This window comes from Eulemur rufifrons, chromosome 6, assembly GCF_041146395.1.
Source record: "Eulemur rufifrons isolate Redbay chromosome 6, OSU_ERuf_1, whole genome shotgun sequence".
Lineage (NCBI taxonomy): Eukaryota > Metazoa > Chordata > Mammalia > Primates > Lemuridae > Eulemur > Eulemur rufifrons.
In genome coordinates, this window is record NC_090988.1 from 89470810 (window position 1) to 89488722 (window position 17913).

The window sequence follows — 17913 nt, forward strand, 5'->3', positions numbered from 1 at the left end:
TTTGTAGGCTAGGAGCAACAGGCTATACCATATAGCCTAGGTATGCAGTAGGCTATGCCATCTAAGTTTGTGTAAGTACACTGTATGATGTTCACACAATGACGAAATTGCCTAATGATGCATGTCTTAGAAATGTATCCCCATTGTTAAGTGACATATGATTGTATATTATATAGCTATATATATTATATATAATGTATTTATCCCCCGTATGTGTGTATGCACACACAAATTTACATTAATGTTTACTTCTACATCTATATATGAAAACCTGAGTTCATACTGTTGCATCTAATTCTGTTCCAATATCATAGTTCATTCCATCTTGCTCTCCCCTTCTATGTTTGTAACTCCTTTCTCTAACAGGGAGAAACTTGGCTCCCCATTTTCCTTGTATTTATTTATTGACCAATCCCTTTGTATGCAACTAATCTTCCATCTCTGCCACCAGCCATTCCCCATGCAGATGCCCACTTTTCTTGCCGGGGCCCAGATTGCCCCCCATTCTGAGCCACACTGCGTGCACTGCCTCCCCACTCCCAACACACGTGGACATTCTCTTCACCCTGCTTGGGGTCCTACTACCATGACAGGCTGGCTCCCAAATGGACATCTTCTTCATCCTGCTGGGTTCTGACTCCTGAACACTGTGTCACCCCCTCCTATATGGACACCCTTCTCACAGTGCTTGGGCTCTGATACCCTCATATTAGGCCACTATGACCCCCCACTCCCATGTCCTTATCACAACTATGGATGCCTACCTTGCTCTGCCCCACCTAATAGCTTTTTTTTTTTTTTTTTAGAACTGGACTTGTTAGGGAAGGGAAGCAGAGGAAGAAGAAAAAAATTTTTTTTTTGTTTTGTTTTGTTTTTTTTTTTTGAGACAGAGTCTTGGTCTGTTGCCCGGGTGAGAGTGCCATGGCATCAGACTTGCTAGCTCACAGCAACCTCAAACTCCTGGGTTCAAAAGATCCTCCTGTCTCAGCTTCTCAAGTAGCTGGGACTGACACCTGGCTCGTTTTTCTATTTTTAGTAGAGACGGGGTCTCTCTCTTGCTCAAACTGGTCTTGAACTCCTGACCTCAAGCAATCCTGCCTCGGCCTCCCAGAGTGCTAGGATTATAGGTGTGAGCCACCATGCCTGGCTGAAGGGAAGCAGAGGAAGAAGAAAATTATTATTTTTTAAACATGTAACTTTGTTTAAAATTTTCTAATGGCCTCCCATCACACTTAAAATCCAAACAACTTACCCTATCACTTTCAAAGCCCTGCATGATCTGATCACTGTCTGCCACTCAAACCTCATTCTGTACCATTCTTCCCCTTCAACACCATCCTCGAGGCACATGGACCTTCTACTGTTTCCTAGAAGGTGGCAAACTCATTGCTACCCTGGGCCTTTGTGTACTAGCTGTTTCCTCTGCTTGGAATATTCTTACCACTGATTTGCACATCGGACTTTTCCTGATCACTCAATCTAAGTAACTACTCAGTCCCTCTCTCCTGTCCATCAGTTCTATTTTCACAGTAGTAACTGTTATCTGACATTTTCTTTCTTTTTCTTTTCTTTTTTGGAGACAGTCTCGCTCTGTCACCTGGGCTAGAGTCCAGTGGCATCATCATAGCTCACTGTAACCTCAAATTCCTGGGCTCAAGCAATCTTCCTGCCTCAGTCTCCCAAGTAGTTGAGACTATAGGCGTACATCACCACAGCTGGCTGATTTTTTTTCTATTTTTAGTAGAAACGAGGTCTCGCTCTTGCTCAGGCTGGTCTTGAACTCCTGAGCTCAAGCGATCGTCCTGCCTAAGCCTCTCAGAGTGCTAGGATTAGAGGTGTGAGCCACCATGCCCAGCCTAGTTTCTTTAACTTATTTGTTTCTGTCCACTATAATCTAAGCACATTCCATGAGAGTTGGTCCCTACTTGCTACTGCTATTATCTCTAGTCTCTGGTGAATGAATGCAATTACAAAAACGCAAGGCTCTTCTAAAGCTATATCCTCTGAGGCAAGTGATGACTGGGTGGCCCCTCTGCACTTTTTTCCTTAGGGCAGTACTGAACATTGCCTGCATCCTCTCATCCTATGACTCCACCAGTGTACAGCCCACTACTTCTACAGCCTACATTCACCAATGGGATCCCTACCATGGAAGCACCCCCATACCTGGGTCAGAGCTTGGATACTTGTGTTGATGTCACCACTGGCTACTTGGGAGATAATGAAATTGATTGTGGATGCTGTATTACTGTGCATGTCATCGAAGTGTGGAGAAACGGCCCGGATCCTAGACAGCAGAGCAAAGGGAAAACTTCAATCTCTATTATAAGACATCCCAGTAAGCTGGAGTTTTACAATTCCCCACTAGATACAGGTCTTAGGAAAAAACTGCTATCACTCAGTAATCAGTTCTAAAACGTTTTAACTGCACACTATATAGAAGGCTCATAACACTTATGCACGCTGATGATCATGAACTGCTTATATTTAAAAGAAAGAGGTTTAACTTACTTGGGTTCAGGAATAAGGACTGGTTCAAAAATGTCATCCAGTTTGTGCTGGACAAGTTCTGGCATCTCGCATCGGACTGTACCATTGTCGTTCTCAATCTCATCTAGATCCAGCTGGAATTCTCGGCGGACCATCTGGGCTGCCTCAGGATGCCCACTCATGCTTCGGGCTTGGCTAAGGGAAGCAAAAGGAGGCTCCTGAACTAAAAGAGATTTCTTAATCAAAGGACAAGAGTAGCACTGCATTGCCAGTTGTCCCAAAGCTTCAGGACAGATGTTCAACTTCTGGTTTCAGCCCCCCTGAATGATTTAAGTCCTTGATTCTAAGCAAGTGCCTTAAATGGGCAACAACTGATTTATGAATATCCTGAGAGAGCAGAAAACTCTTAACTTGTAACTTTAACTTACATTACCTGCCAAGTTATAAGTATTCTTTTTAGTTAGTTCACTAATACTAATAGACCTTGTATTTCTATTCCAGATGGGGCAGAAAATAATTAATAAAGCATGTTTATATTGACTCAAAGCTCATTACTTTAGGGGCAAATATATCAGAAAAATCTAGAATGGCTGGTTCTTTTCCACCAAATTAACCAGTTTAAGTTTTCCTAATCATAAGCATTCATTCCATGTAGTATTTTACATTTTATACTCTGAGGGATAGTCAATCTTCCCTTTTTAGGAACATTCACTCTTGACAGGCCATTCTTCACATCTAAGAAATAGAGATTCAAAGTTTCCAAATTCAAACTGGTTAAAATTATACTTATGACACAACCCAAAATAGAGCTGTCTTTGCTTAGGAAGCAGCATTTTGAATCCCTAAGCCAATTCTGGGTTGCATGCATTTTATTTAGCCTTATCTCAAGAATAGGAAACTAAGCACAACCTAGTTTAACACAAGGAAGAAGGTGAATCAGTATTTTAGCCACATGACATTGAGTTGTCATTTCTGCTAGCCACTGAACTTTCATGAAAGGCTTGATTCATTGGCCGGGCGCGGTGGCTCACGCCTGTAATCCTAGCACTCTGGGAGGCCGAGGTGGGCGGATCGTTTGAGCTCAGGAGTTCGAGACCAGCCTGAGCAAGAGCGAGACCCCATCTCTACTAAAAATAGAAAGAAATTATATGGACAGCTAAAAATATATATAGAAAAAATTAGCCGGGCATGGTGGTGCATGCCTGTAGTCCCAGCTACTCGGGAGGCTGAGATAGGAGGATTGCTTGAGCTCAGGAGTTTGAGGTTGCTGTGAGCTAGGCTAACGCCACGGCACTCACTCTAGCCTGGGCAACAGAGTGAGACTCTGTCTCAAAAAAAAAAAAAAAAGAAAGGCTTGATTCATGGGATGCATATGGATACCCTCTACCTTTGTTATAAACTCTAAGCCAGTCGCCCTCCAGAGGGGATGAATCCAAGTCAGAAGTTAGAAAGATATAAGAGCCCTGCTAATGAGAAATTAGCAGGCAGTACTTACATCCTATAAGTGCGATACATAATTCTGTCCACGGAAAAGCAGTGAAAGAAGGCACAAGACCATTTAGAAGTGGTTTTGAGACAAAGACAAAGACAATGAAGACTGAAGATTAAACATTTGGTTACAAGACATTTACCCAGACACTTTGTCATGCATGATAATGGCTGCAAGAACTCAAGATTATGTTACGGGACAAGCTCTGAGCACACAAGGCAAAGTCCATAGAGATGCTTTCAGACAATTATCTCTATCTACATACTTGAGTTTGGAAGACATGTCTTCAGCTGGTCCCTTGCGTAGCATGTTGGAATTGGAGCTTATGCTCTGTGTGCGCTGAGGTTTCTCTTCCACCTGTTTTATTGGTGCAGCAGAGGGCCTCTTTGCTGACCGCTTAATCCTCTCCTCGAGCATGCTCATATCCTTTTCAGAAAGCTGTAAAAAGAAGTCAAATTTAATTTATTAGCACATCCATCTACTAAAATACGAGGAGAATTTATTTATTTTTAGGGACAGCATCTTGCTCTGTTGTCTGGGCCGGAGCGTAGTGGTGCAATCATAGCTCACTGCAGTCTCCAACTCCTGGGTTCAATCGATCCTCCTGCCTCAGCCTCCTGCGTGCCACTACACCTGGCTAATTAAAAAGATTTTTTTTTGTAGAGACAGGGTCTCATTATGTTACCCAGGCTGGTCTCAAGTGATCCTCCCACCTTGGCCTCCCAAAGTGCTGGGAATATAGGCATGAGCCACCTTGCCCAGCCTATGAGAATTTAAAAACCTAGGCCAGGTGCGGTGGCTCAAGCCTGTAATCCTAGCACTCTGGGAGACCAAGGCGGGAGGATCGCTCGAGGTCAGAAGTTCGAGACCAGACTGAGCAAGAGTGAGACCCCATCTCTACTAAAAATAGAAAGAAATGATCTGGACAGCTAAAAATATATAGAAAAAATTAGCTGGGCATGGTGGCGCATGCCTGTAGTCCCAGCTACTTGGGAGGCTGGGGCAGAAGGATCGCTTGAGCCCAGGAGTTTGAGGTTGCTGTGAGCTAGGCTGATGCCACGGCACTCTAGCCCAGGCAACAGAGCGATACTGTGTCTAAAAAAAAAAAAAAAAGAAAGAAAAGAATTAAAAACCTAATTTGAGGCCTCAAGAATTAATATGTATTTTTATATTGAAGCAAATAGCACCTACTATATAGGACAAGTTTACTTTCAAATCATTACATTTTTAAAACAATTACTGTTAACACCTGCTTAGCTACTATAGTAAGAGAACATATGAATGAAGGAAAGGATAAAAAAGCAAAGGCAATTAATAACTATAAACAAAAATTCAAACATTAAACGGAGCTTCCCTGTTTTTGTTTTGTCACCACTAACTAGCTTTGTGACTATGGGGAAGAAATTTTACTTTTGGTCATCTGTAAAATGCCCATCCGTTTTATGTCCTTCACTGGACGGGCAGGAGCGAGGATTAATTAGATAATATAAATAAAAATAGTTAAGCACAGTGTAAATATATGGTGATGCTACAAGATAGCTGGAGTGAAGAACTGAGGTTCAGCCACGATAGTGACTGGCTCAAAGGAAACAAAGAGTCAGAGGCAGAAAACTGGCTCATGGTTGTGGCTCAAGACTCTTTTGATCTGACAGATATCTGTATCCACAATACATACAAGTGAGTACTTATTAACTAAAAACTAAATGCATTAAAAATTACAGAGCAGATTGTTCGGCAGAATTTAAACCTCAAACTAGCTCAGATTTCTTGATTTGAAAATAGCTCTCATTTCTAAAGCAAATTGCTATGAATAGAATGCTCAGAAAAGAAAACTTGATTTCTAATAAAACACAGCCTAATCAGAGACCTCAAATGTTTATCTGGATTCTAGGACACGTTGACAGGTTGAGTTTACTAAAAAGTGGTAAAAACTTAGCTACAGTTGAGATGACGGGAAACCTGACACCTAAGAGATCTTCTGATTCTCTTCACAATATGCTGACGGTGCTTAGAGAAAAGTCACTCACATTTCCAATCAGTTTGAACACCTGATCCCCGTGCACATTGTACACCGTTACAATGGTGTTGAGTGCAGCATTGCGTACAGCGTTGTCACGGTCTCCTATGTGAATAGCTATTTCCTTTAAGGCTTTTCCTGGGGTTGGCTGGCAAACATTCATGCCATAGGACTCAACCAGACATCCCAGCTCTTCCAGGCACTCTGATGGGGAAAAAAGGCTAGATTAATGATACAATACACATTTGGCATAGAGACTTATCCTTACTAGATAAACTTCCCTTGGCATACGTGAAGGACTAAAATCTTACTCTGCTTATGATTTTTTCTTGTTTATTGCCTTTTACCAATGAAACAATGGTATTTTAGCAAGTGCTCCTGAAAGGAAGAGATGCCTGTGAGTCAGATGGCCCCTGTGCACTTGATTTTGTCACCAGGGTGGTACTGAGTGGTGCCTGTATCACCTGATACCATGGCTCCATCAGTGTGCAACTCATCACTCTCACAGTTTGAATAAGATTGGAATCACCTCATAATGTATACATTATGAGGACATACTGTATCTAACAAGATATACTGTTAGACTCTTTGATTCTGTAAAACTAAATTGAAAAAAAAAATATATATATAATAAAAAAATAATAATAATAAAAAAAAAAAAAAAAAAAAGATTGGAATCACCTATATAGATACTGAAGAAATTTCCTTGTTCATCTATAAACTATTTTTTTCTAAGGGTCACTGTTGCAGAGACTCAATTTAAATTGCTTCACCTGCTCTCTGCTTAGAGTTTTTGGATTTGGTTCCTTCCATGATGAAGGAGAACATCTTGCTGGCTGGGTAGACAAGGCACATCCGGTTCAGGATGGCACGAACATCTTTACGAATGACATCTTTTGGTTCTCCAACCTAGTCAATGGGAAAATAATGTAAATGAGGCATTTTCTGAGTAGCAATGGTTTTCCCTGTGTATTTCAACATCTTGAAAAAATAGTTACATAGGGATGAGTGGTGGAAGGTATCATCATATAATCAATGAAAAAGGGAGAGGGAATAAAAGTATAAGGAGCCGAGGTCAGCTGGGAACTTGAGCAGTCTCCCAGAGAGAGAACACCACATTACCTTGAGGATGAGATAGGGGATGAAGGAAGACGCTTCATTCTCAGTAAGATGATACTCTTCCTCACGTAGCAGGGTGAAGAGCAATTTTAAATATTCTAGTGCTTTCATTAGGACGCTTGTATTGGTGTCAAAGAATCTCAGGGTAAGCCATTTTAAGATAAGATCCAGGCAACCAATGACACCTTCTTTTTCACTCTCCAAGTGCTTAAAAGAAAACAAAACAAAACTCCCACAAATAAGACTGTATAAAAACTTAAGTTCTGCTAGGCAAATACCTCTTAAAATTTTACTAGAGCCCAAAGAGAAGATGATAGATTTTTAATGCTTTGAATTAAGACCAAATATATACAGTCATTTATTCTGTCAAATAATAAGACAGCTCTAAAAATAGAGAACATGGTGTATTTCACTTCCTTTTCAAGTCATGCAAACTTCTGATTATTTCACATGGCTCAGTATTTTCACATGCCTGAAATGTGTGCATATTGCAGACTTACATCAACCATGACAGCCAGGGCTTTGTTATGATGCTGAAAGTCTGAGTGAAACATCTCATCTTGCAACCATTTAGCCACACAGCTAGACATCTGAGTCTTCAGTTGCTCAATGTATTCATCCCGTGGGGTAGTAAAATTCCACTTTAGCACCTGACAAAAAACAACAGTGTAAAGGGTTCTAATCAGCTGAGACCAGGTCAGAAGACAGAGCCACAAAGCAGGCATGTGAGTATGTCCCAGAGAAGGTAAAGAAAACTGATAATAAATTATTATTTTTTTAAATTTAAAAAAGAATTTTTTTTTGAGGCAGAGTCTTGCTCTGTTGCCCTGGCTAGAGTGCAGTGGCATCATCCATAGCTCATTGCAACCTCAAACTCCTGGGCTCAAGTGATCCTCCTGCCCTAGCCTCCTGAGTAGCTGGGACTATAGGCATGAGCCACTGCGCCTGGCTAATGTTTTCTATTTTTAGTAGAGACAGGGTCTTGCAGTTGCTCAGGCTGGTCTCAAACTCCTGACCTCAAGTGATCCTCCTGCCTTGGCCTCCCAGAGTGCTGGGATTACAGGTGTGAGCCACCTTGCCTGGCCTGAGAAAAAAAAAGTTTTTAAGCACCTAATTAAACCAAAATATAAGAGAAATGATTGAACTAGCCATCTCTACAATCACCAAATCTGCCAGTTGATTAAAAAAATGAATGCTTTCCATTCTTTGATTCTAAAAATTAAAAAAACCCAAGAAACTACTACATCATTTCTATTTAGAGGAAACATAGGTAATAGCTCCATTCTACAGTTTCTTCTGTAGGAATTAATGCTCCTCTAAAGCAATCTAGGAGAACAAATAAGATGATTTATAAGCAAAAGATTCAGTTAATTACCAGATATTTCACAATGACATGAATTTTAGACAGCAAAACTATTCTTGATTAAGAGAACAAAAATAAACAAGCAAAAAAACTCTTACAGATTCTTATCCCTTCCTTACCTTCAATCCTTTTTCATCCTTCATCCTTTGCTCCTTCCCATTTGGAACAACAATAAAAATAGGCCCAGATTTGTCTTCATCCTCCTTTAAGCTAGTTTTGCTTGGCACCTTCTTCCCTTGTGCACTCTGCAACAAGGTTCAGGGAATATTGATTAGCTAGGCCACTTCTTGAGAATATGATGTTGCTACCCAGTAAAAGGGTACTATGGAAACCACAGACATCTCTTTACATTATGTTCCACATGAAAGAAACAGACGAATCATAGAATGTGATATATGTTTTTGTACAGGTTCTCTTAGCAATTTACCTAAGAATATTCTTTTTTTTTTTTTTGAGACAGAGTCTCACTCTGTTGCCCAGGCTAGAGTGCCATGGCGTCAGCCTAGCTCACAGCAACCTCAAACTCCTGGGCTCAAGCAATCCTTCTGCCTCAGCCTCCCGAGTAGCTGGGACTACAGGCATGCGCCACCATGCCCGGCTGATTTTTTTCTGTATAAATGTTTAGTTGTCCATATAATTTCTTTCTATTTTTAGTAGAGATGAGGTCTTGCTCAGGCTGGTCTCGAACTCCTGAGTTCAAACAATCCACCTATCTTGGCCTCCCAGAGTGCTAGGATCACAAGCGTGAGCCACTGCGCCTGGACACCTAAGAATATTCTTAAGTAACTTTTGGTTAGTTCTTGGACTGGCATGTTACATAGTTGGAAAAGCTGCTATTACCAGTCATTAGTCTGGGTCACAGATTTTTTGTTTATTGGCTAGTTCTTTTCTTTCTTGAAATCTTTAACACTATTTATAGCTTTCCATATTAATGACATGACCAATGGCATTTACATATTTCACATCACTTAGTTTGAAAGCTTTTGTGTTTTCCTCCATATTTAAATGTTATCTCTATCAAAGCAGTGTAACTGGAGACCCTTAGAACCGGCGTCTAGAGAAAATTGTAAGAAATGCTTTAAATACTTAAGTTACTAAAGTAGTTTTTAAAAATAAGATTTAGTATCTTTGTATAAGATGGAAATAAAATAGTCAAATATAGTACATATGTCTGAGGTAAAATTCAAATTTCATTATTGGAATCATTAGTATTACAAATGTAGCAAGAGTTCACTGCTTTCAGTTGGCCAGAATTTCTTTCTAGAAGTCATTCAGACAAAACAAATATGAGATCATTTATGTGAAACTGCTTTGTAAAGTACAAGTGACTGGAAAAAAATTTATGACATTAAGAATAGAGTCAAAAATACTTCAAAGCACTTGTGGTCAAAATACTAAAATAAGAACTTGTTAAACTGGGGATGAGGACAGAGAAAAGGATAAGAACAACTTCACTGGATAGAAGACAACTGTCCATTGATTTTTAAAAATTTTTTATTATTTTTTTAAGACAAGGTCTCACTCTGTTGCCCAGGTAGTGGCCCAATCATAGCTCACTGCAGCCTTGAATTCCTGGGCTTAAGGGATCCTCTTGCCTCAGCCTCCTAAGTGGCTAGCACTATAGGCATGTACCACCATGTCTGGCTAATTTTTAACATATTTTTGTAGAGACAGGGGTCTCACTATGTTGCCCGAGTTTGGGGCTTTATTAAAAATGGGCCACAGAAACTAAAATAAATAACTAGATAACATCAAGAGTAATGATATTCTTTCATATATAATATCTTTCCTAATAGAATTACTCAGTGTATGAAATACTCTTAAATGCAGATCTACACCTAAGTATGCAGTTAACATACCTTTGCTTTAGAGGAAACTCCAGGAGCTTTGGCCTTTTTTGGATCAGGCCTGGGTTCTGCACTGCTGGAAACAGAATCTTCAGCAGGTGCTTTGAGAAAAAAAGCACGTACTATAAACTCTAATGTCATTTTACTCTGGACAAGTTAAATACATAATGATGACATGAAAGCCGATATATATATATATATCTATATATATATATATATTTTTTTTTTTGAGTCAGAGTCTCACTTTGTTGCCCGGGATAGAGTGCCGTGGCGTCAGCCTAGCTCACAGCAACCTCAAACTCCTGGGCTCAAGCGATCCTTCTGCCTCAGCCTCCCAAGTAGCTGGGACTACAGGCATGCACCACCATACCTGGCTAATTTTTTTCTATATATATTTTTAGCAGTCCAGATCAATTCATTCTAATTTTTTTAGTAGAGAGGGAGTCTCGCTCTTGCTCAGGCTGGTCAAACTCCTGACTTCGAGCAATCCTCCTGCCTCGGCCTCCCAAAGTGCTAGGATTACAGGTATGAGCCACCGTGCCCGGCCAAGCCTATAGTCTTAAATGTATTAATTTATAAGATGTTTTCAGTTAGACTTTTTTCCTTTTTTCTCCCAAATTCCTGTCTAAGCATAACCTTAAGAAACTAATTCAGAAAAATCTATTAATACATATCTTTTACCAACATTTAAACTGCAGTTTAAGTAGCAGTTAAAAAAAAAAAAAAAACCTTTTGGCTAGATTGATACTGAATATCAAAGATGACACTCCCTACCCTTAAGAAAGTATCTACTACATAGCAAGATTCCAATAAAAGTTTTTCTTTTGTTTTTTTTTTTTTTGAGACAGGCTCTTATGCCCAGGCTGGAGTACAGTAGCATCATCACAGCTCACTGAAGCCTCAAACTCTTGATCTCAAGTGATCCTCCTGCCTCAGTCTCCCAACTAGCTAGGACTATAGGCACACACCACCATGCCTGGCTAATTTTTAAAAATATTTTTAAATGTTTTTAATGTCACTTTGTTGCCCAGGCTGGTCTCAAACTCCTGGACTTAAGCAATCTTCCTGACTTGGCCTCTCAAAATGCTGGCATCACAGTTGTGAGCTCCTGTGCCTGGACCCAACAAAAGTTATGTACTTTGATGCCGAGTGTTTTATACATGTGAAATTTCTAATTTTATAGCATCAACACTTTCTATCCCACTAACACAGAAGAATATCATTTTGCTTAAGCATTAAGTCTAGAAATGATCACAGGTTATACATTGTGGAATTTTAATACAGGCTAAAGAAATCAAGAATTTTCCCTTAAGAAGGTTAGTAAACATCAGAATGGATTAGCAAACCGCCAAGTGTTGTAGGAGAACTTATTTTTGACTAAGTGGAATTCTATGCTGATTTAGGTACTGGCTGGCTGGGCGACCATGTACAGGTCACGTAACCTCTTCGGGTTTCTTTATCTGTTAATAAAGTGGATTAAGGTAGATGCTCCCAATTTCTCTTCTAACTCTAATCCCCAAGAGCAGAAAATAGTTGTGGAAATCCTAAAACGAGATGAACACTTCCAGAAAGGAGCATTTCAATGTGCTACTCTAAAACTCCTTTTTAGAATTGGAAACCAAATTCATCATTTTTGTACCCTTAGCACAATTCCTGGCATAAAATAGGTACCTAACAAATGTCTGTGAAAGGAGGGTATGGAAAGAGAGGGGGAGGGCTTCGGATCCAGGCTGTGAGGAAATGTGATTTTAAAAATGAGGGGTGGATGTCTTTTTAAAGTTCCCTAAGGCTATTTCCTTCCCCTTTAATCCTCTCAAGATAGATTACCTGATGCAGGCTGGAATTTGGCTGGAGCAGACCCTCCCATTGGTTTAGAAGTTGTTTTAGTGGGTGCAGCAGGCTTGGCTGGCATGTTGGCTTTGGCTTTCTCTAGCATGGCCAATAACTGATCTTTAGAAGTTGGCTAGAGAGACAATATAACATAAAAAATGAGAGGTCACATAAATGATACACTTTCACCAAGCTTACTAATAAATCTGCAGTCAAACAAATGATTGAGCTCCTAGTTTTGAAAGACAAATAAAGGAAGGGAGGCAGCATGGAATGTAAAGAAGTAAAACACATTATGAAATCATGCTAAAGTAGCTATCATTCTAGAAGGTCGGTTTTCACCCCGGTGGAGTCAGCAGTTTCTTAGAAGTTCTATACTGCTAAATATTTTATTTTTCCTCTCATTAGGATTTCAAATTGAGAATAGGAGGTCACATGACTTTTTGCTTATATAAATTCAATGTTTTTCTAACAGCTTTCAACGGCAGGAACAGCAGCAGCAATGACAAGAAGTACCTTTAGTTTGCCAGTAGCCTTGGCCATTTTTTCATATCCTAAATGCATCATGAAGAATGGCAAAGCATCTTGGGCCTTCTTTCGTACATCTCCATTTCTATCTTCTAGGCAGGAATAGAGATGAGGAACACAGAGGATAAGGTCTGTGGGGGTGGAACGAAGAGTAGGTAGTTTCTCAGCCAGCCAGCCCAGAAGCTGCCAAAAGAAATAAAGACTAGTTATACATTTCAAGTGAAAATTGGTATTATTTATGATCTCAGGCTCACTAATTTCATTAGTCCCAAACAGTGAGTTAGTGCTTACCTGTAACTTTACAATATGAGATCAGTACTTTTCATTGCTCAAGAACTGTGCTATATTAAATATTAATAATATAGGCAACAATGACAGTCATCTTTAAGATATGGCCATAGTTCTTTGGATCATATTTTGGCATTATATTGTAAACCTTTAACATTCTTAATATATTGTAAAGATAAAAAGGACGATAGGTGAAAGTTTTTCAAATTCTAAGAAATATTTAGCTAGTAAAGACCCAAAACACTTGGTCAGAAGATGAAAAATTTCATCAAGGCTTCTATTTTCTAGTTTATGTTGACAGTTTTTCTCCATACCCCTAAAATAATTCATATTTGTATTTTAACTGGAAATTTTTCTTAAGCTAATTGTAGATTCACTTTGCAATTATAATAATACACAAAGATCCCATGCACCCTTTACCCAGTTTCCTCTAATAGTAGCACTATACAAAACTATACTACAGTATCAAACCAGGATATAGACATTGATACAATCTAGCCATCTTATTCATATTTCCTCACTTTTACTTATACTCATTTGTGTCTATGTATTTAGTTTTATAGAACTACGTACAGTTAGTATACCTGCCACCAGTCCAAATTCTGAAGTTACATCATAAGGATTCCTCATGTTGCCCTTTTTAACCATGCCCATTTGTCTTCCCTTCTCCCCTCCCTAATCCTTAGTAACCTCCTTAGCAACCACTAATCTGCTCTCCATTTCTAAAATTTTGTCCTTTCAAACATGTTACACAAATTAAATCATATAGTATATAATTGTTTGGGATTGGTTTTTGTCATACAGCATAATTCCTTGGAGATTTATTGATGCATGTATCAGTAGTTCATTCTCTATTGCTAAACAGTATTCCATATATGAACATACAACAGGTTTGTTTAACCATTCACCTATTGAAGGCTATCCAAGTTGTTGCTATTTTTTGGCTATTATACAGTCAAATTCTCTACCCTTGAGCTATACCCCTAGTTTTTGGCTACTATGAATGAAGCTGCTATGAACATTTATGTATAGGTTTTTGTGTGGATGTAAACTTTTATTTTCCTGGAATAAATGCCCATGAGTGCAATTGCTGGGTCATATGGTAACTGCAGGTTTAATTTTATAACAAAACACAAAAATTTTTTTTGGAGTGGCTGTACTATTTTACATTTCTACCAGCAATGTATGAGAGTGTTCAAGTTTCTCCACATCCTTGCCAGCACTTGGTATTAATTGCCTTTTTTTTTTTTTAAAGCAATTCTGATAGTTGCATAGTGATATTTCTTTCTTTCTTTCTTTTTTTTTTGAGGCAGAGTTCCGCTGTCACCCTCGCTGGAGTGCTGTGGCATCAGCCTAGCTCACAGCAACCTCAAACTCCTGGGCTCGAACAATCCTTCTGCCTCAGCCCCCCAAGTAGCTGGGACTATAGGCATGCGCAACCATGCCCAGCTAATTTTTTCTATATATTTTTAATTGTCCAGATAATTTCTTTCTATTTTTTAGTGGAGACGGGGTTTAGTTTCGAACTCCTGAGCTCAAACAATCCGCCCGCCTTGGCCTCCCAGAGTGCCTAGGATTACAGGCATGAACCACCTCGCCTGGCCTATAGTGGTATTTCATTGTAGTTTTAATTTGCATTTCCCTGATGGCTTATACACCCTTGAATATTTTTCATGGGCTTATTTCCCACGTACGTATCCTCTTCAGTGAAATGTCTACTCATGTCTTTTTCCCATTTTCTAATTAGATTTTTTTAACTGTTGAGTTCTGAGAGGTTTTTTTATGTATTCTGAATATCAGTCGTTTATTGGATATAGAGTTTACAAGTATTTTCTCCTACTCTGTAGCTTGTCTTTTTATCTCCTTCATGTGGTCTTTTGCAAAGCAGAAGTTTTTAATTTTTTAAAAACTTCTTTGTTACAGACTTGAAGCTCAAAAAGTTTTCTATTTTGATGTGGCCGAGTTTATCAATTTTTCATTTCATAGACTGTGGTTTTGGTTTCAAGTCTGAGAAACGAGCCTTATATCCTAGAGTTTTTCTATGTTATCCTTTCAAAGTTCTACAATTTTATATTTAACATTTAAGTCCATGAACTGTTTTGAGTTAATTTTTGTCTAAGGTGTGAAGTTTGGGTGAAAGTTCTTCTTTTTTTTTTTTTGGGCTATGGATATCCAACTGCTCCAGAATCATTTGTCCGAAAGGCTACCCTTCCTCTACTGGATTACTTCTGTAGTTTTGTAAAAAAATTAGTTGATTATATTAGTGTGGATCTATTTCTGGGTTCTCTCTTCTGTTCTACTTTCTACTGGTCTACATGTATACTTCTATCCCCCTCTACCACCAATATCACAATGTCTTGATTACATTAGCAATATAGTTAACCTTAATATATGATCAAGTGGGCTGGGCCAAGTGCAGTAGTATATACAACTAACCGAGCCTTCTCCACTCCCACTGCTTCACTTGGCTAGCCTTAAAAAAAAAAAAAAAAAAAGGCAAAGTAATTTCTCCCATTTTCTTTTCTTCTTTGTTAAGATTGTTTTGGCTATTCTAAGGCTTGTGCTTTTCCATATAAATTAGAATAAGCATATCTTTGTCTATAAAAAACCTTGCTGCAGGAATTTTGACAGGAATTGCATTAAACCCACAGACCAATTTAAGAATTGACATCTCTATGTTCAGTTGTCCAATCCACAAATACAGCATGTCTCTCCATTTATTTAGGTCTTGTTTGACTCCTATCATCAGAATTCCGTAACTTTTAGCATATATATTTTGTATTTGTTTTGTTAGGTGTATATATACCTAAGGATTTCATTTTCTTTGGAGCAACTGTAAAACAGTAGTTTTTTAATTTTGGTTTTCACATGTTCGTTGTAGCATAAAGAAATATGATTGATTTTTGTATGCTGGCTTTGTATCTTGCAATCTTGTGGAACTCCTCGATTAGTTCTAGGAGTTTACTTGTATATTTCTTGGAATTTTCTATGTACATTAGTCATGTTATCTCCAGTTAGAAACAGATTTATCCTTTATTTATTCTTTTTCCAATCTGTATGACTTTCATTTCTTTTCTTTGCCTTATTATAGTGACTAGAGCTTCCAGTACTATGTTGAATAGTAGTGAGAGTCAATATCCCTGCTTTGTTCCAGATCTTATGGGGAAAACATTCAGTCTATCACCATTAAGTATGATGTTATCTGTAGAGGTCTTTTGCAGATGCTCTTCATCAAGCTGAGGTAATTCTCTTCTATTACTGACTTGCTGAGAATTTTTAATCAGGAATGAGTGTTGGATTTTGTCAAATGCTTTTTTTGCATCAATTGATATGATCGTATGATTTTTCTTCTTTATTTTGTGGGTACGATGGATTATAATGATGGATTTTCAAATGTTAAACTCTTATTTTTATGTTCTGGTTAAAACTTTTACCATTTAGGAGTTTAAGAAAAGAGAAAATTCCACAAAAAGATTAGTCCTTTAAGAAGTTTCATTGTTAAAAAAAAAAAAAGAAAGGAAAAAAAAGAAGCACATGAATACAAAAGCTCTAGGAATTTACTTTCATTTTATTAACTGTTTTATAATGAAACTCTAACCATAACCATAAATTTAGTATATTTATCAGGCAGGTCCAAGTGAAGTACAAGACATGAGTAATGCACATGATTAATTTAGTACTAACCTCTTGCCTCAAGAAAGGATTTTCCTTTTTGAGCTCTTCAGAAAGATCTTCTCCCTCCAGCCATTCCTTCATGCCAGTCTGTTCAGCCCAAGCATTCACAGTTGCTAGCGCAGCAGCTCGAACATTGTTCTGCATAGAGAAGAGGATAGCAAAAATAACATTAGCTATAGTTTGGAGGTAGGGGGTGAACATTGTTACTTTATGAATACAACTCAGTGGAGGTTTCTTTAAGGTCCATATGAACACACTTGGAACCATCTTCTCAGAAATAGAAAACAGTTCTATGTTTGTACCAAAACAAAGTAAAGTAGAAATATAAAAGTCTATATTATAAAACTCCCGTACTCAGTTAATTAGAAAATAATGATCTAGATGTAAAATATCACGTAAGAAGAATAACCTCTTAGATTTTATTTCCTGAAATTTTGGAGGCTCTTAGGACTGTGACTGTCTGCTAAAGAATGGAATTCTACATGTTAAAGACCTCATAATGATTAAGAATGAAATTGTTAACAATTTGACTAAAAGTGTAAGTTACGTTTTTATATTAATATTAAAATAGCACAACTCCTCAAATTAAATGAATTACACAAAAGTAAAGAAACACTCAAATATTCAGTCTAGGGCTAAATATAAGAGGCTTGCACCCTTCCATGACACTTTAGTGACTTCTAGGACTGTGAAACTACAAATATCTTACTGAACTACCAGAAGATCCTGCTCTAGTTCAGGGGGAAAAAAAGCAGAAAATAACTTCACGACCCCAAACCTCATATATTTATTCACTATACCAATACTTTATACAATGATGTCATAATCATAACAGCAACCATTTATTGAATGCATACTATATGAGATAAGCATAATAAAATGTACCTTACATACAGACTCATTTAATTTTATAAAGAAAGAAATCTCACAGATAAAGAAACTGACCTTCAGAGAAAATAACTTCTCTTAGGGTCATAAAGCTAGTCCTGTAGTAATGCCTAGAAGATAAAAATATTTACTATTTTTCTTCTATTATAAAGTTAATAAAGGCTTTGCATGTACTCTTGAAAAGAGAATTATCTTTTGCCTAAGAATGCGGCTAGTCTATTCCAGAATGGAGTTGTACTGTAAAGATTTATTAGTTTACCTTGCTATCTCCAAGGACTGTGATGATAGGGATGCCTAAATTCTTCACATGTTGCTTGATATTTGGGCCCATGGCTACTGCCAGTTGCTGGAGAATATTCAATGTCTGCTGCACCTGAGG

The 17913-nt window shown here is 38.2% G+C and overlaps 1 protein-coding gene and 2 non-coding genes across 4 annotated transcripts in view; all 3 read right to left on the minus strand.

Moving 5' to 3' along the window:
• Positions 1 to 17913, minus strand: part of CKAP5 (cytoskeleton associated protein 5) — a 96843-nt gene that overhangs the window by 13246 nt on the left and 65684 nt on the right. For both annotated transcript variants that reach the window (XM_069471302.1, XM_069471301.1), the window contains exons 23-35: positions 17794 to 17907; positions 16656 to 16784; positions 12672 to 12866; positions 12153 to 12288; positions 10338 to 10426; positions 8598 to 8723; positions 7616 to 7765; positions 7119 to 7322; positions 6770 to 6905; positions 6007 to 6200; positions 4245 to 4417; positions 2512 to 2685; positions 2167 to 2287 (exon numbers count right to left, since the gene is read on the minus strand). In XM_069471302.1, coding sequence (XP_069327403.1) covers positions 2167 to 2287; positions 2512 to 2685; positions 4245 to 4417; positions 6007 to 6200; positions 6770 to 6905; positions 7119 to 7322; positions 7616 to 7765; positions 8598 to 8723; positions 10338 to 10426; positions 12153 to 12288; positions 12672 to 12866; positions 16656 to 16784; positions 17794 to 17907 — 1941 coding nt within the window. The remainder of the gene's footprint in view (positions 1 to 2166; positions 2288 to 2511; positions 2686 to 4244; positions 4418 to 6006; positions 6201 to 6769; positions 6906 to 7118; positions 7323 to 7615; positions 7766 to 8597; positions 8724 to 10337; positions 10427 to 12152; positions 12289 to 12671; positions 12867 to 16655; positions 16785 to 17793; positions 17908 to 17913) is intronic.
• LOC138385625 (small nucleolar RNA SNORD67) lies at positions 2015 to 2120 on the minus strand. The gene has a single exon (XR_011233845.1). It is a non-coding gene; the product is annotated as a small nucleolar RNA SNORD67 (small nucleolar RNA).
• Positions 6393 to 6503, minus strand: LOC138385624 (small nucleolar RNA SNORD67). Its single transcript, XR_011233844.1, has one exon. It is a non-coding gene; the product is annotated as a small nucleolar RNA SNORD67 (small nucleolar RNA).